The sequence below is a fragment of the Protobothrops mucrosquamatus genome, unplaced genomic scaffold (assembly GCF_001527695.2).
Source record: "Protobothrops mucrosquamatus isolate PMUCROS unplaced genomic scaffold, P.Mucros_1.0 scaffold2725, whole genome shotgun sequence".
NCBI classification, from domain to species: Eukaryota; Metazoa; Chordata; class Lepidosauria; order Squamata; family Viperidae; genus Protobothrops; species Protobothrops mucrosquamatus.
The window spans coordinates 146349-174041 of NW_015388768.1; the positions used below are offsets into that span (position 1 = coordinate 146349).

The 27693-nt window shown below is 35.6% G+C and overlaps 1 protein-coding gene across 1 annotated transcript; it reads right to left on the bottom strand.

Annotated features, from left to right (window-relative positions):
* Positions 1–6588: 6588 nt before the first annotated feature.
* Positions 6589–18977, bottom strand: CLK4 (CDC like kinase 4). Its single transcript, XM_015825620.1, has 12 exons — positions 18835–18977; positions 13715–13937; positions 12547–12637; positions 12116–12182; positions 10521–10637; positions 10260–10426; positions 10073–10167; positions 9684–9813; positions 9363–9445; positions 8403–8482; positions 7285–7372; positions 6589–7198 (listed from the first exon to the last, which is right to left on the bottom strand). Exons 1-12 carry the CDS (start codon positions 18975–18977, stop codon positions 7058–7060), a joined length of 1425 nt encoding a protein of 474 aa, XP_015681106.1. The 3' UTR covers positions 6589–7057.
* Positions 18978–27693: the final 8716 nt, after the last annotated feature.

The window sequence follows — 27693 nt, forward strand, 5'->3', positions numbered from 1 at the left end:
ATAGCACTTTCAATAACCGATAACAAAACTGGCCTAATACCTTTATTGCCGCCTTGAGCCACTTCCAGTCACACTGGCTATTTTCCAGTTCTCTAGAAGTTCTGTGTACTTGAAAAAAAGATCAACAACTTCATATTAAAGTTCTTCAAAAACTTGTGTGTGACATTGTTTGGACTTGAGGTTCTATTTATTTTTAGTGTGTCAATTTGGCTCATAATTTCATCTAACATTACCTCTTTGTCCTGTCTACACAATCCTTTGCATATTTACTCAAGCATAAGCCCCACTGAGCTCAGTGGGTCTTATTCTAGTATAAAATTGCATTAGGTTTCAATGTTAAACATTCTTTTACTTGGAGGCAATATATATTGAACTCAGTTGCATGATGGTTCTAAGGAGCCCTTTTTAATTCTATGAAATCTAATTTTATTTGCTTGCACTTTCAAAAGGCTTTTGATAAAATCACCAAATATCCTTGAGCAAGCTTAGCAGTTATGGAATAAGAAGAGAGGTTCTCTTTTGATTAAAACTGGATTAAAAAAAAGAAAGCAGGAATAAACAGATCTTGTAATGAATACATCTAAATAATGGAAATGTAAGCAATGAAGGGATGCTTTGGGACCAGCACTTTTTATCATTTAAAACACACACTTTAAATGATAAAAAACACTAGTTCCAAATTTTATTGTGAAGGGCTCCAAAAAGATATTTCTGACTGGGACATGGTATTAAAAAGCAAATGTAGTTCTGAAGCATAAAATGGCTAACTTTATATATAAAATAATGAAATCAGGCATAGTTGTGACCAATCAGAAAATGAATTTAATTGGTTGACCTGTGAAGCTTTTTTTTTTTTACTTGCCTGTACAAGAAAACCTAGAATAACAAACAGTGCAGTTCTATGCATTTTACTCAGAAAGTCAATATTCAACTTTGTGGGATGTTACTTACAGTTGTGGGATAATCACTGCAGTCTAAATGTATTAAAGACAACTCAATTTATTTTTTTATAAACTGTTATATAATTGAGCAGGAAAGAGCCATATCACTGCCTGTATCCTCTGGTTTGAACTACTTGTCCCCAAGTTAATATATTTGGCTTTTGGCTGGAGACAATACTGACTGCCTCTTGAGTACATACAGAGTGCCATCTCCTGTTGTGTTACTGTTGTATATTTGTACTAATCTGAAGTCACAACCAAGCAGTAGGAACAATGGAGACCTGGTTTCTAGGTTATCTTTGTACTTGCTATGCAAATTAAGCAGTAAAGAAATCTCTTTGCAGTGAGTTGTGAATTTTCCAGATGTTTTCAAAGTAAGAAATGCACCGTTTTCCTACAAGAAAAACTAAAGTATGGCAAATTAAAAGAAATATTCCATACAGTAACTTCCTAAGGACTATGTGTTGGCAGAATATAGATGTGTGGGAAGGGATAAGTAGTTTGAATCAGGTAGCTCTTTGTCACTCAATATGACAGTTCATTCAAAAATACTCAATTGGCTTTAGTGGAGGTTATCCTTCAACAGATGAAAACAGGAGTCTATCTCAGTTTTAAAATTATGCAGCTTCTAAGCCACAAAGTACTATAATAAACAGCTGGCCCAGGAGAGCTTTAATAATAATATATTTCTGAGAGACACAGAAAATGTTTAAGGCAGGGAAAGAGACATGGCTATTGATACACTATTCTACTTATCAACCTTCCTGATAAAATAAGCTTTCAAGGCAATTTCTGGGCACTGCACAATTCAATCTTATTGCAGTTACCAAAATATGGAAATAAGAATAGCTGTTGTAGAGCCACTTTAGATGCATCCACTATCCTAGAATCCAGGGCTGATTTTTTTCCTGAAGTTCAAATTCTTTAAGTGATTCTTAGTAATACTCCTATTGGAGATTTAATCTAATCCAGGAAGATAATACAATTCCATGGGTACCAGTCTTGACTGTAGTTATCCTCACTAATGCTATTTGTACCTGCTTTGTTGATACACATTTTAATTTAAAAAATGGAAATGGTGAAAAGCCCCAGCTAAAAGGACAACATATAGACCTAGAGGAGGAAGAAGTCAGAAGTCCATCTAGTCTGAAAAAAAGACAAAGCTAAACTGGGTAGTAGGATTCCAGGAAGATTGAGGAAGCACCTTCACTAATTTGTCTCAGCGTGTTTTGTGATTGTTAGCTGAGGTAAAATTTGGGAGAATGTCCACCGCATACTTTCAAAAATTCCAAAAATGGTCAGTTATTCCAGAAAATTGCCCATCATTTTCTAATTCATCTTTCCTATTACTGTTGTTTTTAGTATCTGTAAGTGGCATGATACATTCTTATGCATTTTTTCCATCTGCCTTCTATGTATCCACTCTTAACGGGTTAAATCATGAGAAAAAAAAATCTTCCCTTTTGCTTAATAGAATAACATTTTAATTCTGACTATAGGCTTCATGTAATCAGTTCAAATTGCAATTAAGCACTCATGAATTTAATATGCGTGCATTAAAGTTTATGGTATATTCTTTTGTTGGTTCAGAAATTATAAATTGATGTTAATTACCTTTAGCTTATAATGCCCCCTACTGGAACTTGCTTAGTTTGTTAATCTGATACATAAAACAATCTTTGTCTATTCCATACACATTTAATAGTCCCATCAGTGAGACTTAACATCATAATACAGTTAAAATACATTTACCACTGATATAGCACTCTACTGAATTGTCATTATTCATTTTTACAACACAAACTGAATATTCTTAATTCTATGGCCGCTTAAATGTAGAGATAAAATTCAGTGCTAAACATTGTTAGCTTGGTTTTGGCATAATGTATTACATAAATCCAGGTAATTGTGGTTTATTCAATAAAGCACAGTTAATCAAAGTTTACAAAATTGGATTCCAACTTAGATCAATATTTTGTTTGGTATTTTTAAAAATAGTTTTGTGAGGTCTTATTAAAACAAAAATTCAAAATTTTGTGTTTCAATAATCGTAATTTAAAAACTGCATAAAATGTAAGAGAGCAATTCCTCTATTCTTGTTTATTCCTTAAGATTGTTTATCTGGCTTGATGCAGTTTAGGAATTTAAAACTCTTGTTATTTTGGTTGCTCCTAATAAAGGTATTGGCTAACTATGGTTCTTCAAATACAATAAAAAGCATTCACAAAGGAAATTACACATTAGTAGTAGAGCATCATTGCTATTTATTCTGGATGGGCTGTATTTATCCTGGATGGGATATCTTAGATTGCTAAGAATGTTTTTTTCCTTTCTAAAAAATATATCTGCTCTGGAGAATTGAGGAATTCTCTTGGACTCATTTGGATGGCTGAGGAATGTTGAAAGCAGCAAGAAAGGAAAGCAGATTATAGCAATATATGTGATTGTTTCAGTCTTCTGTATACCAGGTCCATAAAAATGATATACTTTAATGCTAATCAATTTTGTTTCTATACCCACCAGTGTCTAGTTTGTTATTCAGTGATCTTGCCACTAAGTTTCAAATATTTCTATCTTACCATTCAATGTTTTGTCAGGAGCACAGCAAAGTTTTTGTGATCTGGGAGTTGTATCTTGCTTTCTTGTTGTTCACTTAAATGATAACATGGTAGATTTCCAGAGTAAATAATAGAAGTTCCATTTTTGCATGTACTCAAGCAACATCTCCACACCAGGGAGTCTTGTGTTATTCCTGCTTATCTGCACCAATTTATTGCTACAGTAATTGGGCAACTGACGAGCTGATAAATGGACCTGACAAATATTCTTTTTAAAAAATTCTCCAACTTTCTATATAACCCAAGACTTTTCAACTATTAGCACCTATACTACAGGGAAAAAAATCACTTTATAAATGTATGTTTTCCTAACTTCTCAGCCAGGTTAAGATCTAGTATAGTTCTCAATATCCCAATAATTTTAAGATAAACCAAGTCAAAGTATAATTAACAGCAAATCCACATGCTCCCCATTTTTGGTCTATTGCTCCTATAAATCCAGTGACCATGAATTATGGGACTTGTAATCCAAAACATTTGGAAAAATCAAGTTATTAGTGTTAAGATTTCTTCCTATCCAGACCTAACAGCCTCCAGACCTATACCAAGTCAGGACTTCCACTGCAACTGCTCAAGACGGAGATTTACATCAAGGCATGTTGATGAAACCTCACCTTGTGCCAGTGGATAAAGATGCCAATATTGGATACTTCTGACTTAAATATGAATATGAACACTACTACTGTAATAATCACTAACCTTGTAACCAGTTATTGAACTCCAAGCACCATTAGTAATGTTGTAGAAATTAAAAAGTAGCATTTCACTAAAATATATAAAATTATAAATTATTTACCAATACCCTGGCAAGTCATAGCAATCACAGAATGCTAATCATTCTTTTGTCCCTGAAGAGCAGTTTGAATAGGCATATTAATGAAAAAGAGACCTGTTAATATAAAAGTGACTAAATAGGTCTCCTTTGAAGCAATATTTCCTATGCTTTACTTGAACCAGTAACTTCCCTATTTTCAAGGCTGGTTGTCTGTTCATCCCCATTAGCAAATTGTGATGAGTGGTACTTGAATTTATTATAAACACATGTCCAATCCCCTTCAGTCCTTTTAATTGGAAGTTCCACAATTTCTTCTGTTCTGATCTTTTCATCGCAACTCCCAGATATATTAATTGCCAGTTCTTCACTGTTTATTTTATAAAGTTACTTTAAAAACAGCAACACTAACATTAAATTTTGGAAGAAAATAAATGCTTGACTGCCATAAAAGTATAATTTATGAACGGCAGCCAGTATCATATGAACTGGGAACAGTTCACCGTGCAGACTTCTCATAAGTTGCTATAGAACATCAGCAGCACTGTAAGAAAATTTACAGAAAGGGAGAATTGTGACTTTTCCTGTCTATAAGGAAAATCATTTCCATGAAAGCAAACAATTGGATTTTTTTTACCACCAAAGAATTCCAGATGTCCAAAATGCAAATCTGTGTTCGTGTGAAATAAAATTCTTCAAAAACTATAGTACACAGAATAATTAAAAGTACACTTCTGAACTGGCAAGGAAAGATGAAAAATAGAGCTGACTCATATGCAAATTTAGATATTTAAAGGAAGGAAATAAGCGGTGAAGAGTATTAATGCTTGTATTAATCACACATCTCCAAAAATTTGTGGACAGTGAATCACTGGGGAGCTTTCATTTCTTCTGAAATCTGAACTTCTTTGTGTCATTCTATTTGAATAGTTTTCCAGAGAAAGGAAGGGGGGAAAAGATGAATGGGAGATAAAATATGGGCTGTTGGCCAAAGCATGTAGTTATATGAATGCCTCATGAAATTGCTGTAATGACTTATGAACATTAAAGTCCAACTTTTAATGACAACATAATTAACCTGAAATTTCTGGCACCACACAGTATCTGACATTGATAATAACTGATGGTCAGCTGAATAGAGTTATTTACAATGAATCTGACTCAGCATTTTGTTTTGTTACATTTTTGGATGACCTTGGTTCAGTCTCTTTTTATAATTAGTTCACAATATTGTTATGAGAATAAAATGGGAAGTACCCCAATTGAATTATTTGGATCAAGAACAGTATAAAAATACAATAAATATTTTTTTCTATGGTTATAATAAACCATTCAAAAATTAACATAGCTATGTTAAAAGAGCCTTCACAAAAATTCAAATGGTTTTACCAATCTTAATATATTTTCTTGCTTAAGTTTCTTTGAAAACAAGAGAAAAAGGGATTGACACTATCTTCTTCAAATATGATTTTGGAGTTTCTTGTTGCAGGTAGCCTGGTTTCCCTCTTGCCTCCCTTCTCCCTGTTATATATTGCCTATAACATCAACTTTATTCTTTCACCATTAGCAGGAACTTATAGCTCTGTCAGTGTCCTTTTCAGGGTCACTGAAGGTACTAAGCCACTGCACTATGTCAAGGTCATGTGTCAGGGGAAAGTGGAAACAGAAAGAGTGAAAAATGTAAAGCTACCTTTGAATCGTAGATTTGAATATGGTGACTGAGAATACCAAGGATTCCAATGAGAACCAATCCATCAACATGGAACAAAAAAGACCGACTCAAAAGAATGATCAACAAGCAAAAATTTACATACTTTCGCATGCAAACATGTTTGGCAAGATTCAGGTTAGTAATGGAAGGGTAAGCAAATAGGTAGGTATATGGACTGGATGACAAAGATTATTACAATGCCCTTGAATGAGTTGTAGATTATAATTGAAGGCAGGCTGAGATAGTGAATGTTGATCCACAATAAATCATCACTAAGTGTTGAGACCAACTTAATAGTATTCTAACAATTAATGCTTTTTCTATGTCATAGGATTTCATTCATATGGGCATAAACTAATCTAAACTGTATTAGGATTACTAAAATTTATTTTACTTCCAGATATAAATTGCAGATTAGAAACAATTACATCTCACTTTGATATCAGAAAGTGGTTATGTTTTATCTATATCCTCCTCTGTATCCCCACTATATGCCCACACCAATCTACCCAACAAAAATATTTTTAAATGTTAATCCCAACATAATCATTAAGATAATTGAAATGCTTTTTGCAATATAGCAGATAATTAATCTAAGAATCATATAAAATATTGTAATATTTTAAAATATAAGCCTCAATGTAAAAATTTGGAGAAGCAGGATAATTTTCAATTATCCTGTTAAAAGTGAATTATCTTCTTGAAATATTGACTGTCCTCTGAAAACTCTTGCTCCTAATGTCACCATTGTTTAACAGTTCCCAAGTCCATTATTGCCTTCTTCTTTAACACCAAAAAGTACAATCACTTGTAAAAACGTTTCTTTAATGTTTACATGACAACATCCATGATCAGCTGTAACTGTTCAACCAAATAATACAGGAGCATCAGTATAGACACATAACGGTTATATTTACAGAAACAACTGTACAAATTAATTTATTATTTACAACATCTCACAACAGATGTTGACAGACCTTGTCCTTATCATCTCCTTAAAGGAAGACAGGAAAAGCTATCTATCTTTTAGGGAATCAAAGAAGTGATGCTCCAAGGCTTCATCTAAAGTTATTCTGTTGGCTGGATCATATTCTAACATCCTGCAGATGAGATCAAAAAGATTCTCATGGTCTTTATCATGACAATGCATAAATTCCTAGGGAAAAGAGAGAAAAGCTGACTTTAAAAAATACTCTTAGAACTTCAGAATTAAATGGAGAAAGAATTCCCCCCCCCCCTTACCTTTAGTGGTTTGCATCGTCTCCTAACATAACGGCCTGCAGAGCTATGTTCATCCCAGTCCAGTTGGTTATGATGAAAGTAACATTTCCTATATACAAAAAGGCTATCTGTAACTTGCCAATCTCCATTTTTGGGCTATCAGTATGACTGAGCAGTTTACAAATATAATTTATTCATTCATAAGTAAATTCATAAATGCTTCATTCTCTTTGAGTGTTTATAATATCCTTAATACAATCCTATGTAAAATGATATTACATTAAATTCAGTTGAAACTTATACCCAAAGTATACAATAAACATCTGTTTTAACTTCAGCCTTGCGTATAAGGCAGTAAAAGATGAGCGGCTACTCCTATGTGCTTACAGAGTCATTCAAATCTATTAAAATTTGAAATGCATTATTTTGTCGATACTCAAGTTTTTCAAGCAATGCAATCTGAGCTTTGAATAATGCGTTCCAAACTCACCTCTTTTCAAACTCAAAATATTTCAAAAACTTAAATTTTCTTCCTTAAGCTCTCATGCACTCTTCCTTTTCTCAAGCTCCTTTAGGGATCCTTTCCTTCATCTTTCTTCTTGATGCTTGTTTTTAGGTTGCACATAGACTTCAGCTACTTTTTCAACTATCATTAATTTCTCCATTAAAAAAAACTGTCACTGATGCTACCCCTACAGTGCACTTTAATTTACAGTTATTTATTTTGGCACCCAGCACCCAGAACCATTGCTGTGTATTTTAAATACACAGAAATAAAAACTCCCAAAATCATTTTATTTATTTGTTAAATTTATTTGCCACCTATCTTGCTGGGGGGGGAGGGGGTAATGTTGGCAGCAGTTCGAGTTATTCTTTTCTAACCATGTAGTCTTAACATTGGAAAGGAAAGGAAAGGAAACTTTCATCTGCCCAAGGATATTTCTAACAATAGATAAAAGTATGTCATGCTGGTAATATTTGCATAGGATCATAAACCCTGATTCTTTTGTCTGGTTTGATGCAAATAAACTCCTATGCAAATATTACCAGCATGACATATTTTTATTCCCCCCCCCACCAAAAAAAGTTTTCTTTGAATTTTTTTGTAAAAAACACGTTCACAATTTAAACTAGCATACCGTGATTTTCTAATCATGTGCACTGGTAAAGGCCCAAGTATTCTCTCCATCATTGCCAGGTGTTCTTTACTGTCATGTGTCTGCAAAAAAAAACAAAAGCAGCCCAAAGAAATTAAGAGTATACTAAAATGTAAGTATTAACAATCAGAATACCCTTTGCCCATATCAGCATGTTTTCACAGAAAAAGGACAACTGTTTATAGTCTCCAGGGTTCTGGAATTTGGAACTATGCAAAAACCTGGAATGAAGAGTTCGTCAACTGTACATTTTACAAGTAGTCTTTGCTGAATAATTACCCTGTTTAGTGATCATTTAAAGGCACAATGGCTCTGACATAATTCCCATGTTTACGTTATCGAATTTCGAGTGTTTCAGACCATCGCAGCGACCACCATTTGCATACTTCACAGTCCACTTCCAAAAAGAGGCGACAATGAAGAAGACTGGAGTAAAACTGCATGAAGACTCACTTAATAATCACATTACTTACCGATAAAGCTGTGGTTACCAAATGTGGTTGTTAAGTAATTATTACCTTTATTCAATGTGCACTCTTTTTTAGTGCTGTGCATAACATTTTACATTGGAACAGTTCTGAATGCAGAATGATTGTTTGGTTTTAGTAACAGATTGTTCTGAACTCATTGTAAATGTTCTAAGAGTCTTCTGACCATGCCAGAAGTACTCAGAAATTGGTCACTTCCAGAATAGTAACCATACTACTGAAGCACTTAGGTAAGGCTCGAGTAATTCAGCCATACTGTATTAAAGTAAGCAATTCTTGTCACTAATTGATTGATTTATTAAATGTATATGCCACCCATCTTGTGTAGATATAAAGTTCTGATAAATAATCTTACCCACATTCCATAAGATTTCACATTAAAGGGTTAACAAAGCCAAGTAGATTCAATGTTCCATTTAACTCTAGAATTATAAGTAAAAAGTTATATGCATACCTGGAAGACAGTGAAGCCAAGATAATATTCAATCAAAATGCAGCCTATACTCCAGACATCACAGGGCTGTGACCAACCAAGTGCTGTAACACAATTCACAACATTCTGATTATTTCATGATACTCAGGTTGAAAATCATGAATTAATAATACTTACCTGACTTCTTAAACCATCAGTCTTTCCCCCATTACTTATAAAAATAGGAAAAGGTAGGGAGGAATAGTAACACCATGCATATTATAAAGTTATGTATGGAAAAGATTCTTACAATTATTTATAGAACATTAAACTAATAAATTAGCTTTGAAAAGTTTTACTAACCAAGTATAACTTCAGGTGCTCTATAATGACGTGTAGAGACTAAAGTGCTATGATGTTCATTATCATATGTTGCACTACCAAAGTCTACAACTTTAATATCTGTGTTTTTCAGGGTGCGTTCATCTCGCCTCTGTAACAAAGTTAAAAAAAACCAACACATTATTTTAGTTGTATTTCTTGAATCTCTTATAATTGGAATATATTGTGATCCAAGTAATAAACTTTCTTAAAGAAGTCAAGTGCTTCGTGCAATGATTTTACTAACTGTGGCCTTACTAAATATTTTACACAGAAATCTCATACTAAAAAAAATATTATGGCAGCTGAATACATTGTACAGAATAAAAAATGCATAGGAACAACCTAGCAAGAAATGTTTTAGCACTTACCATTTTAGAATTGTACTTTACTACATAATCAGACTCTACAAATAAAATATTTTCAGGTTTTAGATCTGTATGAGTCAACTTATTGTGATGCAAGACTGGAAAAAGAAAAAGAAGTAATCACTCAATACTTAAATTCCTGTATAGTATTATAGATATAAATAATTCTTTAATTATTAAATATACTTACAGTTTATGGATTGACAAATCTGAAAAGCCATCTTCCTAATCAGTTCAATAGAAAATGGCAAAAAACTATTTTCTTTAATAAAATCGTAAGTACTGAGTCCCAGCAGTTCAAATACAATGCAGACATGACCATGATGTTCAAACCATTCCAACATCTGGACACAACGACTAGGAAATAAAAACATCATCCAAACAAGACATTAATAAAACAGTAAATTATTTATTTTTTAAAACATAGTATTAATGTTTAGTTTATACTTACAATGTACTACTAGGATCCAGGGTATTTAAATGCTCCAATACTTGTATTTCTGAATGAGCTGCTTCTCGATATCTACCAACACTTTTTACAATTTTTATAGCTACATGCATCTCTCTCCTGAGAAATAAAATAAAATACTGCAATTTAACTTCAGCCTTTTTCAAGCATATAAGAAAAAAATCAGCTGTAATCTTTATTAACTGATACTTGATACTGATAGATGGGATTACATGTCCTGATTCAGAAATATTAAAATGATATGCAACAGTTAATGAAAGTATAACTTTAGAACATTCTTTTTTTATATGTAAATAATATTTGAAACCTTTTCTGGTATTACAATCTGGTCATATTGTACATATCACCATCAAACCCTACCAGAATAATATAAGAATGATTACATACTGATAAAGACAAGACCCCCGGAGTCAAGAGTTGACGAGGATTTATTTTTTTTTTTACCAATTTTGTAATTGTCGGCATTATTTCCCATGATGAACCAGAGTCTCCTAAAGCATCTGAGCAGTATTTTATGCAGCTTCAGGCAAAGGAAAAATAAGTTAACACTGTCTTCCATATCTTGCAACCATGAGACCATATCATATTTTCTCTTCCCTATCCAGCAATTTTCTCTTCAAAAATAGAAGGATATGCCAGGAAACAAAGTGGCAACTTAGTAGAAGTTATTATTTTTAACATGCCCTTCAATGATCCTAACAATCAATTCAAAACAATAAAAGCAAAATATGAAATACTAGTAGTAAATAGAAATCTTAACACAACAGAATAAACACCTTCCTTACAATCACCAAAACGATAAACATATAATCCAATATCCTATTAAAACAATCAGTAAAAGGATTCAATGAAGATGAGTTTGGCGGCATATACATTTAATAATAGCAAATAAAAAATAACAAATTCCTAAGCTTGAAAATACAAAGCGCAACATTTAAAGTTGAATTCAACAAAAACTCCAGTTTTCATGAGAAGAATATGTCTTTTTTCTACGGAGGACTTCACTGCTTCAAGAGCAATATCATGGAGGCTACAGAGCAAGCACACCAGAAAGAAACAGTGGGTGGGGCAGTGGCATTCTCTTTCCAATGCCCTTACTTCTCCAAGCAGCCAGCTGCAAGAAAGGATTGTCTGACAATAGGCTAGAACCTCATAGTCCCATAGCCTAGACTGCAAGGTATTTGTTAAGGCCCCTTAACAAATACCTGACCTCTTGTCATGTTTGCCTCATTATGGTTTTTTTTAAGTTTACTTTGTTATTATAGCCTAGTATTCTTGGTTGCATTTGTCAAGATAATAGTAAAGAGAATGAGTTTAATGTAGCTTGGAGTTGGCATGTTGCATTGTTAAGACTTTTCTGAGCTAGGGTTTGGACTGCAAAACTTTTGTTATCATGCTAGGTTTACACCTTGAGTGCAGAAGATGCAGAAAAAAATAATTATAATTGGCTAATAATTATTTTTGAACTATTTATCTGAAGTTTGATTTGCTTAAATTAATAACATGTGCAGAAGGATTTCTACCGTCATATAAACACATTTCATTTGGTAATACTTTTGAGAAAACAGAATACATACATGTCATGATCAATGCATTCTACGACTTTCCCAAAAGCGCCTTCCCCTAAAGTAGCAATAACCTCATCTAAAAAAAAAAAGAAACAAATTCCAACTGTTATTGAATTAGCTGAATAAAGCTGAACACTATTAAGTCTATCATTATAACATTTACTGTCTGCTTCGGAATGTGTTACTTTTATTGGAAAGGTGTCACAAAATAGTTATCTAGCTATCAATCTAACTTTAAGCTTTATTTACTGCTGTGGTTGTCTAAACACCAATATTTAAGAGTACAGAAAAAGAAAAGAAATAGAATACAAAGACAAAACAAAAGATAAAAGAGAGCAATGAAGCTTTCTTAGCCCCGCCCCCACTTTTCATCTAACATACTATACTAAACAGATGTTTTGCTGACATTTTTTTAAAAAGTGTTGAAAAATATTCTATACATCTTGCTCTTAGTACGTCTCCACTTTGACAGATCAGGTGACCCTCCTCCTCATCCTCTACACTCCTGGATCTTTTCCTTCGGTGGCTCTTCTGGAAACGGCACCAAGATCGTCCAGCCAATCAATATATCAGAGTGAATTCAGGGTAGATTACGCAATTCATTCAGCGGGATATTCAGGCATTCAGTTACACACCAGGCCACGAACAGTTGGCAGGAACAATTTCAAATTCAGTCCCCAGAAATTCACAGGGCACAGTTTATGTTACAGAAGAAAAACATGGCAAGGAACAGATTTTCAGATAAATACTTAAAGTTGTAAGACAACAGAAACACAACACAATTTTGTCTCTTAAATTTTACATTAACAGAAGATTGAAACTAAGACTATAATCTAAAGTACTTCTGCTAGTCAAAAACAATTTTTGTCATTTTTATCTTTATAAAACAGGTCTGATCTCAATTTTTTTTAAAAAATGTAATTTGATTAATATTTATCAACAGGTTATTCATGCAATTATTTATTTTCCATAATTGGACCAGCTAAAGAGAAAAATATTAATAAAATTTGTAGAATTCTGTCTAATATTCTGGTGATATACATCTGCAAGAACGAAGTCTTGCATCTCAACATTTTTAAATTTGAATGTATACAATAAAAGTACTTTTATTATTCGTAAAATATTTAGATCTTGCTAACTATTAAAATGATTCATTCTCTGATAATAATAAAATCATTCAATACTTAATATTTGCTTGAAACTATTTCACAGAAACATGATGAATTCATTACAGACATCATATTAATGAACTAATTCCACTGAAACAGAACCATTTTGAAGAATAAGGAACACGCTAGACAAGGTTGCTTCACCGTGCTGTAAGGCTAATTCAAGTAAAGGTAAATCAGCTATTTTTATTTTTTGAGCTGCGAGACAAAAGGCAACAAAGTAATTTGAGTTTTCTAAAGTTTTGGACAAATTAAGCCAAATGAAAACTCATACAGTTAATACCATTCACTATAGTACAATCCACATGCATACATACACCATCATACAGAAATAATAAAAATAAAATGCAGACTTCATATCAAATCTTCAAACATTTATATCCTTGAAGTAGACTAAAAACAATAATATATTTATTATTCTTTTTTAAACCATACATACCGGATGTGAGCTGTAGCTGGGATCGTGTTTCTTATGCTTTCGTTTATGATTCTTTTTCCCACTTTGACCAGATGATTTACTATAATGATGGCAATGGCTCTTTTCATAATGTCTGTGACAATGCTCATGGTCATCTATGTCACAGAAGTCATTTCGATATTCCTCAACATATCTTCGGTCATGATGGTCTCTCTCATGTGTGGATCTATCATCCAAGTAGTTACTGAAAATATATTTACATTATTTCCCCATTTCCAAAAAGTAATTAAAAACAAATATATTTAATAAATGTGTGCAAAATATTTCCATCATGACCTTTTTCAAATTCAAAATGTTTGTTTCATGTTCGAAACAGCTACTCCATGTTTGTGCATTCAAGCTTAAAATATTTCTGAAAGAATCAGAAGATCCTGTTTCGAATGTGAAACATCTGTTTCAAACTCAAAACAAATACAGTATTTCAATCTAGATGAACTGTTTTGAGTTTGAGATGGTTTGGATTTTAAATGTTCTGCACACCAGTAATATTTTCTATATTCTAATAAGCTTCCAAAAATGCACAATATTTTATTAGAATTCCTTTTTATTTAGAGTTCAGATGGAAAATATACTGTTTACTCTATTATAGAAATGAGTGTGTTAAGCTCTTTAAGTAGAGAGTAACCATATGAAAGTTGTTATTATAGCAACTCAAAATTCAGGGCATTAGTAAAAACAGCAAGCAGACATAATTGAAACTTTATAATTACTATCATTATAAAAAAATCATAATCAATGAACTATCCCACCTGAGTGTGTGGATTGCTTATGCTGAGCAACACAAGAACTATTTAGATCCCCAACCCCCAGTTTGTGGACCAGTACTGGGCCGCAGCATGCCAGCAACCGGCCCACACAAACAAGCAAAACCCCATCTGTGGGATGCAGGCAGCACACAAAACCATACACCCTCCAGGTCCATGGAAAAACCTCTCTCCACAGAACTGGTCCCTGGTGCCCAAAAAGTTGGGGACCTTTGATTTAGATACTTCATCTCATCTGAGGATATTCTAAAACAACAAACCCATACACAGGGCAGGATAAGAACATCTCTGAATTCAGCAAACACAAATGCTAAGGAAGGGAGATTGCCCAGCGCTTCAGAAAAATACAGTCATGACTTAGGAAGCTTTATTTTTTATTTTTTTATTTTTAATTTATTTTTTATTTTTCCAAACTCTCCCCTATACATATACTGTGATATTTATCAGATATTAACATACATCCTTTTTACATTCTTATATATAATATACTTTTAATGAAATAAATACATGCACATGACTTTTGGTGTTGCTCGCCCATTTCCCCTTTTACTGCATCCCCACTCCTTCTTCTCTACCTTCTTTCTCCCTTCCTTCTCTTTCTTCCCTACTTCCCTCTTCTTCCTCTCCTCTCCTCTTCTCTTTCACCACTCTCTCCTCCAACTTTCCTACTTCCTTCTCCCCTCCTTTACTCTTTTCTCTCTCCTCTCCTTTCTCCCTTCCTTCTCTTTCTTCCCTACTTCCCTCTTCTTCCTCTCGACTTAGGAAGCTTTAATGTGCAAAGTTTCTTTCCCAAGTGGCCCTCTCAGTACTCTCCTTCATCCTGAGGACGTGTTCCTTCCACAACCCTGTGTCAACAAAATCCTATGTAATTTCATTTAAATTGTAGGGTTTTTTTTACAATAAAATATGTTTTTTATAAACTGATGACAAATTAAAACAAGTAATTAAGCAATGGAGTCACTTTTTTAGCCAACAATTCAACTGAAAATAGGATTTTTAGGAAAGAACAGTGGCAATTGGGAGCTCACAACCAGAGTGAACAAAGAGATGCAGAAGAATTTTGCAAGAGAAGAATACAGTGACCACTATCTTTGAAGACCAAACATCACTGTGGGTGTATCTATTGGGTAAGGAAGTCAGCGCTTCAAACTCTTTTTGGGTCAAATAATTTCTAAAGAAGAATACTAAATTACCAACAATAATTAGCATACAGATAAAAGCCATTAATGGAGGGAATTTAACAGGACACTGCAACCATCATAAATATGAGTTGCCAAGCACCTGAATTTTGATCATATGATCACGGGGATGCTGCAATGGTCATATGTGTGAAAAATGGTCATAAGTTACTTGTTCAGTGCCATTTTAACTTTGAACAGTCACTAAATGAACTGCTTTAAGTCGAAGACTACCTGTACCTAATCGATGATCACACTCAGAGGCATCATGTAAGGCATTGGAAGGACTAGGCACTGAGCCTGTGGTATCTCATAAAGCAGTCTTCAACTTATTCTTCCCCTCATCAATATCAACTGATATTGGAGAAAGGAGAAGAAGCACTGCAACTTCATGTCTCCCACTTTCAATCCTCATAGTTAATCCAGAAAGATACTGTGAAAATATTGAAAGATGTCAAGAAGAATCAGGACATCCTGGCACTGACAGGGGTTACTAACAAGTATAACAAATGTTGTCTCTCTACTTTGCCTGGGCCTGAAACCTGACTGAAGCAGGCCCAGATAATCTGATAATGTCAGTATCTTTTAAAGTTGCAACTTGATCACCTTTTCAACAACTTTCCTAGATAGGAAGAATGAAGACTGGGCTACAATTGTCTGCCACTATAGTGTCCAGTTTTTTCAGGTAGTATACACTATCATCAAGTTAGGCAAAAGCATCCTCTCATTCAAGGATGAATTCACCATTCATGTATCCAACCAGAAGGGAACTAGATTTAACAGGCAACTAGGTCCCAAAAGCCATGTTCTCTTCCTCAGCTGTCATAGGATTAAGCATTCCCAAACAACAGGACAAGGCCATGCTTCAGCAAATGTCACCAGACTGCCCAGTCAGATTCTAACTCAAGATCCCTTTCTTGCCTAGTAATTTTCAATAGGTCCAACCTCTTTCTGATGGTGGGTGGGTAAGACAGCACCAGCAACCCCAAAACAATCAGTCTGACCATGACACAGGACTGATAGAGCCTTCAGATCATGTTATAATTACCCTGAGATAAAAACTAGATCTAACACCTGATTATTTCTGTATATTACATCCTTTAATGATTTGGATCAGGTTCATGCTTGCTAGGGTGGCCTGAACTATATATGAGCAGGTAAAGTCTTCAAAGCTGTCATTTTTGGAGATTCCACTACTAATCCAAAGACAGTGTGAAGTAGCACAGGCTATGCAGCAGTAACAAACTCACTACTCTCTAAAGCCCAACTACAATCACCCTCTCTCCACCATCACTTTTACCTTCTCACACTTACCCACTCCCTTTCCCAGGTCTTGGGAAGCAGCTAACATAACTATCCACATAACAGCCAAACATCCTCAACTGTCAATTTCACAGCATCTCCCCAAAGTGCTTCAGCCTTGCTGCACTAAGCAGCTGAAAGACAGTTGCATAGCTAGGATTAGGGGATGTTAGGATTAGGGGATATCCAATGATGTTCACTTGAAGGATAAGCAAACAAATAAAAGGAAGCACTTTTTCACATAGCTTACAATCAGTCTGCATATCTGCATAATTCATTATCACATAACAATAGTCACTGGAAGTTTTTAAAAGAATATTGAATAAATTCACAGAGAACATGCCTAGGGTTAATAATCTTGAAGATTCAGTCTACTTCCAGATTTGGGATGTTCCCATATATAAGGTATAAGGGAACAATGGTAGGAAGGGAGTATATATCCCTCTTCTGTTTGTAAGAACAACAGGGACATTTGGGTTTATACTGAGAATGAAAATGTTGGATTAAAATGAGCCTTAGACTGATCTGCATAATAGTTAGCTTTTAATGAACATCACAGATGCTAAAAAAGCCCCTTTGCTTTAGTTCTATGGGGAGGGTAAGTTATGAACTGCTGAGTGAAAATAATCAGGATCATTCTCAAGGACACCAGCTCCTCATATATCCTTGCTGACTAGCAGCAATCAATTTAGACTATGCAGTTTGTACATGAATTGTTTTTATGCCTCCATAGGTATGGTAGAGATGAACAACAGTCAAGAGCTGGCCACTAACAAGGGCCTAATTAGACTCTTGAAAAGAAAATAGATGAGAGTTCAATAGATAAGGCAGGGTTCAAGAGATAGGACTCGCATATCCAATAAAAACAGCAATAAAATAAAGAATTACACTGAAATTATTCTCCAGGAAATTCAATGTTATCACTTTCCATAAAGAGATAGTTCAGCAAATAAATAAGTTTAAAAACACACAGTGTAAATATCTCAACTTCAGATAATTTTAAATTTTATTTATTAATCAAATGTATAGAGCTGCCCATCTCACAAGAAGTAACTTTGAGTGACATACAATAGTCAGTAGAAAAGAATACAAATATAAAAGTAGACATTTAAAAAGAGAAAATCAGTATTATAATGATTACATGAAAATTATATTAAGTACCATCAATATAATCCTTCTCTTGGACAAAGCATCCAATTAATATTAGACATGAACATGCACTTTGCAAGCTTAGCTCGCAAAAACTTTGCATAAATGTATCCAAAGTCATCAAAGAAATTGTTGGTTCCTTTCCTTACTATAGCAAATTATTTTTACCTTCTAGAACTTCAGTGAACAATATTACTATAAAAGGAACTCTTATCTTTGTCTCACTAAATAAAAACAAAGGAACACAGACATCATTTATAATACTAATTAAACTACTTTAAAAAACATAAGAGCAATATATATATATAATCAAATCAAATCAAATAAAAACAGTTACATAAATGTACTAAAGTAACATAGTTTCTTATTTATTAAATTTATATGACGACCATGTCCCTGATAAGGCAACTTACAAACAGTAAAAAGATAAATATAAAAACAATTATTTTTTAAAAAAATTATATAAAATCTAGAACTAAGGAAATGGATGGCACAGGGATGAGATTTTTGTATCCCATCAACCACTTCCAGTGGTGAGGAACACCCAAGCCAACTGGAAAAGTCAAGTTTTAATACCCTTCCAGAAGACCAAACAGATAAAAGCAGCTCTCACCTCTTTAAACCTTATTTAATTATTTATATAATTATCCTATACTATATTTATAATTAGAAAAATATATTTAAGTACCTGTCTGCAGTTTTAAGTGATTTATAGCATCTGTAATTTCTTTCACTACTCTGAGACTTCTTCCTATGCTTTCGGCTATTTGTAGTCTTTTCTTTTCCTTTATCATCCTCTTCAGAATAAGCAGCTTGTTTTGAGTGCTTCATCTTTTAAAAGAAAATCTATCAAGATAAAAGTGTTACATGCTCGTTTATTTAAAACAAATTAAAAGCACAACCTTAAATATTAAGTCAAAAAGGACTCCTATTATTTCAATAGGAGTTGATTTTACTTTAATATGGCAAATGAAGGTAAGGTTATATTCTAATTTCAATTTAGTGGAAATAAACCTCATTACAAAGTGAGACTTACTTCAGAGTTACTATAAAAAGAGCAGTTTACAAAAAATATTTAAGTCTGTAAAAACAGAACCATTTATTTAAATTCAAGAGAATTTCTGCCCATTTGTTGTATTCCCTCCCATTCCTCATTACATGAACCCAATATGCTACTTATCAAGACAAAGAAAATAAATAAATATCCAGAATATTTTAGGTTAGATTGTCTTGAAATGATTGCTAGGGCAGACTGGGGCTGGAAACTTAATCCCTTCAAATCCCTTTCTCTACAATCTCTTCACTCTGCAAGTTGTAGCATGGGGGAGGGGGAAAACAACCATTCATGAGGGCAATCTCTCTTTGGCTGACCTTTCTCCCATATCCCCTGTGGATTAGAAAAACTTGAGGAAAAAATTTCAAGAGAGTAAATTTTTGTTTGCTCTTCTACACATTGAAAGCAATATGATCACACTGGCAATGAGAAAGGGTATAGTAAGCTGTACATATGGCACATCCACAGAGAGGGTCTCCTCAGGGTGCTGTCAACCAGACAGTGTCGGTTGGCGACCCCCAGGGGGAGAGCCTTCTCTGTCGGAGCCCCCACCCTCTGGAACGAACTACCCCCAGAGATCCAGGTGATTCCGGATCTCCCCTCCTTCCGCCGTGCCCTCAAGACATGGTTATTTCAGCTGGCAGGACTGGCCTAAGGGGTATTTTAAATTTGGTTTTTAAATATTTTTAAAAAAGAAAGGCCTATATTAATATTTTATTTTAACCACATTTTAAATTTGTATATTGTATTGTTATTCCGTTTTAAACTGGCTGTAAGCCGCCCTGAGTCCACTAGGAGAAGGGCAGGATATAAATATGATTAATAAATAAATAAATAAATAAATAAATAAATAAATCCATGGCTCCCAGCCCTGGACTGCAGACATGATCACATTGCTTTTGATGCATATAAGATATTAAGCAGGGAACTCAAGGATTCTGAAGAGCGGGCAGTGATTAGAAGACAAACCAAACCAAAGGGGAAAGGTTCAGGCAAAGGAGAGACTTACAGAAATCACTTGCTTTTTTCCCTCCCTTTCCTTTGCAAAGAGCAGAGATCGGAGAGGAAGGGATTGCAAGAGAGTAAGCTCCCTGTGTGATCATATTGCTTTCAATGTGCATAAGAGTAATCAGTTTAGTAGTCCAGGAGTATTAAATTTTGAATAAACATGTAAATTTCAGGTTTACTCTCAGACAAACAATTTTAGAGGCTGATTGCGTTCTTGCTCTCTCCTAAATAAAAACAACCTTCAGGATTACTAACACTTTACAATTTACCATCACTATTTAGATCTCTATAGAGAATTCTACAAGGCTATCTTCTCATGAGCAGGTTAAGACTTCCAAAATGTCCAGGACCAGGCACTAGTACCAGAAGTCATGCCTATAGGTAGGTACATATCTACCGTAATAGGCATGAAAGAGGCTGATGACATTTAAACATTGTTAAAGCTATGGTTTATGAATAAACCATGATGGCTGTGTTTGCAGAACCTGCTAAATCAACAGGAACTGTATCCTACTAAGGTTTGCTGCAGTGTGCAAACTCACTAAAAATCAATGTTGTCTTGCTCCTACTGTATGTCTCAACTACCTTTTGTTAAAGAGCATGCTCGGCTTAAACTGGGAAAGAGGGGCAACAGGCATCCCTGACAATACAATGCAACGAACAATATTAATACTGTGGCTTCTGCAGCATTAAGTGCAACGATGCTCCTTTTTAACCTTTCTATTACGATGTTTCTTGTAGATCTATTTTATTGGCAATTAGTGAAGTGCCAAAACAAAAGAGGGGTGCATCTATCTCAATACTATCTCGATATTACACTCACTCGGCTGTGATTATTCGAGGCTGATTATTTGTTATGCAGTCAAAAATTCGACTCTCTCTCCTCCACACAGAGATGTAGTACATAACTTCCACACGCCCAGTCCCATATTTATTTAGTCATCTCCAGATAAGACTGGAAAAACGGATTTCTACTCGTGGGATCGCTGCTGAGATACAATGTGGACCATACCAGTATATCTAACGAGCTAAATTTAAGTCATATCGTTTGCTATTCTTTTAACGTAAAACTGCAATAATTAACCTCAGGAAAAGTATCGCGTTGGGGGGGGGGGAGAGAACGTCTTTTGTTGCTATTCAAGTACCTCGGGGGAGGAAAAGAAAATTTGAAATTATAGCAACTTTATCGTCGATTTGCTCTCCTCCTCATTACCCCAACCCAGGGGTAGGCAACCTCGGCTCTTTTATGACTCATGGACTTCAACTCCCAGAATTCCTGAGTCAGCTATGCTGACTCAGGAATTCTGGGAGTTGAAGTCCATGAGTCATAAAAGAGCCGAGGTTGCCTACCCCTGCCCCAACCGGAACATTAATGCTTTCTTCCCAACCCGGGAGATGGGTCACAAAGACGCTCCACTTCACACCTACCTTTTTTCCTCTCCACAAAGCTCACCTGACGAAGGAAAAAGAAGCGCTACCAATTTCCCCGTCCCTTCCTAGCTACGAGCAGGTGGGAAGACCTCGGTTTCCCCCCCTTATCAAGCAGCCAAACAAACAAAATGGCGGCTTTCTTCTCCCCGCCCACCTCCGGAATTACGTCACACATCCGAGGCCGGGAAGAAAGCTGCCGCCTTCCCCGCGGGGATTCCTTTATTATAGAATGGCCAAGTTTGGGTTTTTTTGAACTTTTGAGCGTCCTCGCGAGAAGGGTTGCTGCCCGAACGTTTAGATCGGAACTTTTGGAGCAGAATTGCAGAAGCAGGGCTTTTATCACGCACAGCCTGAAAGTGGAGGGAAGAAAGGCAGGAAAATGAGCGTGGATCTGGGAGGAACGCTGTCTACATCAGGAGTATCCAGACTTGGCCAAACTTAAGATTTGTGACTTCCCCTCCCAGAATTTTGCCAGCCAGCCACGTTGGTTTATTTATATCCCGCCTGCATTTATTTTTATAAATAATTCCAGACGGCGAAGACACCCACTGGGTTACTTCGTGGTATCTCTAAATGTATCTTGAATGTGTTAAATTAGTGCATCTGCAGCCGAGAAGAAAGGATGATCGGCCTTCTCCGTGGAAATAAATGCTTGGCAATGCGACGGGGAAAGGGGTCGGAGGCAGCAGTCTTCCAGAGCTGCGCATCTCACCTGACACGTTAGAAGCAGCTTAATTAAAGGTGGTAACAAGTTTTTTTTTAAAAAAAGTAATAAAGTGGTTCCAAAGTATTCCCTGCGGGGCAGTCGCAGCACACACACACACACACACCCAAACCCACCCCCAATTTGCGAGAGTACTGGAGTCTGAAAAGCATTTTGCAAAACGAGGGTGCAATTCTCGCTCCACGCGACAGAGGAACCTGGATTACAAAAAGCAAATTACATAGTTTAATTTGTTATTACTTTTACATTTGCAACTATGCTACCTAAAGAGACGTTACAAAATTCTCAAGACCCTCCTGAAATCTGAACAAAGTTGTATAGTGTATCATAGCTCTCACTTTTGCTTCAGAAGAACGCCGCTTTCCCCCAGGGCCAAGCGTAAAAAACCGGTGAGATTTTCTCTCTTCCCAAAGTTTCCCTTTTAAAAGAAATAAAAGTCCCACGCCTTTCCCTCCACAGTCCAGGTTCTCTGACTTATCCAGAATAGAGCACTGTAAAAACAGGCTTCGCCCACGTAGTGCCTGGAGGACGGAGGGGTTGGGTGCAGAGATTATGAAGTCAGAAGCAGCGATTGGTTAATTTTTGTGGCTTCCCACGGCGTGGCGCGTGTTTAGGTTGAAGTTTTCATATGCTCAATGTCCGAGCGGTTTTTCTCTGCTAATTGAAATAAATTACTGTACGTTTTATTGTTTCCAGGGTTGCTTTACCACCAGCGTAACTGGGAAAGGGGCTACTTAAAAATCCTCGCAATGTGGTTTGAAAATGCGGAGGCAACATTTGGAGGGTAGCATGCCGTAATGTACTTCCCGCATAGGAACTGCAGGAAAAGCATTCGTCTATGTTTATAGAAAACTAGCTGTACCCGGCCACGCGTTGCTGTGGCTCAGTCTGGTTAAATGGAAAAGAAAGAAAAGAGAAAGCGCACGTTTGTGTCACAGGTGTGACATCTATATAATAGTAGGATTTCTTTCTCCCATATTTGGGTCAACAGGGTGCATCAAAAAGCACTCAAGGTAATAGTAGGTATATAAAAACACGTGCGTATTCGAATGCAACGTTGTGTCAAAATTTCAAAGCAATCGGTGAAGAACTTTCGGAGATTTAAGATTTTGAACAAACGAACATTTACATTTTTATTTATAGATAGATAGCTAGAAGATAGGGAGAAAGAAAGGAGAGCAATGCATAAGCAGATTGTCTTGACTGCAAACAGCTCCCATGTTTTTATGTAATCTCCAAAATGTCATTTTTCCAATTGTATTGAGAAAAATAAAACAAGACCATGAAATTAAAAGGATTTTTCCCTCTGAATTCTGAGTGTGCAGATGAAGGATCTGGCTTGTGTGCCAGCAAAATCTCTGATGCAATAATTGATCTTGGAAGTGATGCTGGAAATTCTGTAGCTTTTGATCTTGAGAGACATTAAAATTCTCATTGAAGCTATGTAAAGAGCGGTGTTCAGACTTCAGTGGCTTCATACAGATTGTTTAAGAATTTACTTATGGAATCGATTGTATCTTTAATGTTATATGGAATCAGTTAACGATCATTGGAACTGAAGCAAATCCTTTTCTTTTTACAGTTTGGGAAAGAGCTAAGATATAGTTACTTATCCTTTAGATATCCTTGGGTTTTAATGTTGTTTTCAGTATTTTTTTTATTTTTTTAATAATTATGGGTTATTTTTGTAAGCCATGCAGACATGCCAGTAAAGTGATGAATATGTAAAGCTTTAAGTTTAATACTGTAGTGCATAAATAATTTCTTTTAAATGTATTAAAGTCTGGTTCAGATAAACATTCAAGTCCTAGGCATATATCTAACCCTTAAAGATCATGTTCTGGGGTTTTCCTCCTATCTTGGTTGGATAGTGATCCAGCCCTGGATTTATCTACATCTAGATCCCTCAGGGCCATATTAGAGCCTTATCAAATTGGCTTCCAACTACATGTGGACAAACACTGGTCCCGACAGAGTGGAGTAAGTTCTGAGAATGACCCTACCCTTGTTTGATATAGTAGCCCAGCATAGGTATATGATAATATATATGGAATAGATACCTGCAGACCATAGGAAGCCTCAAGACATTAAGGCTTTCAAAACCACATGAGTAAATTTAGGTCATAGAATTCCAGGCAATGTAAATACATTTTTCTGTCATAATCCATAAACTGAATGTAAACACTTGCTTAGACTTTATGTCATCTTTTGCTTCTCAAATCTGCCCTGTCCTTTAAAAAAGTGCCTGGAAATCCAAGCTAATTTACTTTGGGTGGCATATATCACAGTATTTACTATCCCTTCAAATCAAGTACGTTCTCCCTCATCAAAACATGACTTGATCCTGATATTGAGGCAAGTGCCCAGAGAAGGACAAATACTGTCTATTTCCCTGGCATGTGCACTTTCATTTCACAGGGTGTTTAATTAAACAGTAAATCAAACTATTTTATAGATTGTAACAAAAAATTCAGGTTAATATTTTTGGTTTAATTTCTACATTCAAGTCTTAATAAGTCCGTAAGTTTTATTTTGTGACTATGAATGGGAGTTTGTTTACTGTCTTCCCATACTCCTCTGGACCTGATTGAAATTAGTTTAACAAAATGTTTATTCTGCATTTATTAGACAGCATAAATTATGCATCAGAAAGGATGGACTGTTGATTTTTCTTTTGCTGGCAACGTAAGAAAATGTGAAGGTATGTTGTCCCCTTTATGATTTGGTCTTTTCTGTTAATGATTCCTTTTTGGAATAATATTGTAATATATAACAATACATCTACCAGTAAAAGTTTCATGTTAAAGACATGTTACTTCAAATTATATTATATTAAATCTTATAATAAGATTTTGTATTATGTCATAAAATGCTTTATCCAAATTTCAATTCCAAAGGAGTGATGGGTCCCAGAGTTTGGACATATTCTGTAAGTTAGCCCATTTGAGGTACCTTGTTTCAAAACGTTTTGGCCTATGATGTACTGTTTCAGCAAATTAAACATTACAGATATAAACTTTTTAGTGGTATATACAGTAGATGATAAAATCATGGTAATGTTTACCACAGTTTAAATGTATTTATTTTTCTGATCAGCAGATGGCAATAGCGGTACTGTATTGATATTCTGTAAGGCTTTGAATAAAGCTAACTACTTTGAAAGGTGGTTGTGACAGTGGTTGTGATAAAGCAGTGCAGTTTAATTATAAAAATGGATCTCCTGCATCGATATTATTTCTTTAAATTTCCTTGGTAAATAAAGCAGAGAGCAGATATGAAACAATAGAGCACATTGCCCAGGAAGTAGTGGGCTTTCTTTCACTAAAAAATAAAGGAATCTGGAGAGCCATTTGTTGGGTACATTGTACTTATGGATTCCTGCATAGGACAGGAGTTGGTTCAGATTGACTCCAGGGCTCTTTCAACCTTATGATTTTGTGGGCATTATAGTTATTTATTTATTAATTTTATTTGCCACCCATCTCATTTTGAAGCTATTCTGGGTGGCTACAGCATTAAAAGCATTAAAACTATAAGGTGAATATTCCTAAGATGATAACAATGGAGTTAGAATAAAATACAATTATAATTAAAAGATGGTGAAGGCGGGAGCAGGATGCATGGGGGGTGGGGGTGGGATTGCCTCTTAATTCATCGACCACCTTGTGATGCTCCCCTGTTGGGGCCCTAAGCCATCTGGCAGAGCCGGGTCTTCAGGTCCTTATGGGAGATCAGAAGGATGGGAGCAGGTCTCACCTCCAGGAGTAAGATGGTCCAAAGGGCAGGAAGGCCCTTCTGCTGGACCCTGCCAGCTGAAATTCCTCGACTGATGGGACCTGCAGCATGCCTCCTCTGCCAGCATGGATGGAGCAGGCCAGTCCCATCAGGTGAGATGGTTGTATTATAGGATCCAATCTTCTTCACTGCCTCTATTTTCACATCAGGTCAAATTACAACCATACAGTGTTAAAAGCCTTCATTTGAAGTAGCATCTCTTCCTGTATATTGCTATTCAAGTTAGAAGATCATGAGTGGAAACCTTGCTCCAAATGTCTCACAAGTCAGAATTCAACACCTGTCCCCTCCAGAACTTCCCTTTCAATAGTAGCTCCTCAGCTCTGGAATAACCTGACCACTAAAAGTCTTAATTACATTTGCAGTGCAATCGAAGATTTCAGAGTGACTCTCACTGGTTGCATAATGGCAGACATGAGTGGTTATAAAAAATCTGCCTTTTTAATGTGTATCACAAGCATTTCATACATGTACAGGAGGTCCCTGTTTATTGACACTAATTTGAATCAGAAACAGTCATTAAGCAATGTGATCATAAATTGATAAGCTATGTAATTGCACCGCTTACCAATGGTATTTCTGGCAATCCTGGTTGTCATGGTTAAACAAAGACTGCACGGATTGTTAAGCAAGGACCTCACATGACACTGACTTCCGACTTTCTGACTGCTTCCCCATTGATTTTGCTTATGGGAGGCCATCAGAGAAAGACACAATATTTTTTCTGTTTGGATTTTTTTTATCTCACTTTTATATGTAACTCAAAGTGGTGAACATCTTATATATAAATAAAAATGTAAATGTTTGTTTGTTCAAAATCTGAAATCTCCGAAAGTTCTTCACCAATTGCTTTGAAATTTTGACACAATGTTGCATTCGAATACGCACGTTTTTATATACCTATATTATATAGATGTCACACCTGTGACAGGTAAAAACATGCTTTTTTTGAAAAACAGCACCATCTGTTGGACGTAAAAGCAACACACGCTTTTACCAGACTGAGCCACAGCAACACGTGGCTGGGTACAGCTAGTACCTAATATTCCTTCCTCCTCCTATTTTTCCCACAATAACTCTGTGAGTTGGGTTGGGCTAAATGAGAGTGACTAACCTAACTTCTAGGTCAGCACCTTAACCACTATACCAAACTGATGCAAATCACAATCATGAGACATGCTGCAACGGCCACTCCTTCAGCGCTGTTGTAAGTTTGAACGGTGACTGTGGTACTAAACAAGTTATTAAATGACCACCACCTGTAAAGAGAGATGGGACTTCAGTTCCCTAGTTGTGCCCACCATTTGGAAGTAAGTAACCATCATTGTGGCTCAACCTGCTGCGCGAGCTGCACTGGTTGCCAGTGGCCTTCCGGGTACGCTTTAAGGTGTTAGTTACCACCTTTAAAGCGCTCCATGGCATAGGACCTGGATACCTCCGAGACCGCCTTCTGCCACAGATTCCCTCCCACAGACCGGTACGCTCCCACAGAGCGGGCCTCCTCAGGGTGCCGTCGGCCAAGCAATGTCGGCTGG

Excerpts from the sequence above, each read along its gene's own strand:
- CLK4 (XM_015825620.1), bottom strand. The coding sequence starts at position 18,977 with ATGAAGCACTCAAAACAAGCTGCTTATTCTGAAGAGGATGATAAAGGA. Across the intron at positions 9,814-10,072 it reads TAAAGTACAATTCTAAAATG|AGGCGAGATGAACGCACCCT; the intron begins GTAAGTGCTAAA and ends ACTTTGTTACAG. Across the intron at positions 9,446-9,683 it reads AGCACCTGAAGTTATACTTG|CACTTGGTTGGTCACAGCCC; the intron begins GTTAGTAAAACT and ends ATTGTGTTACAG.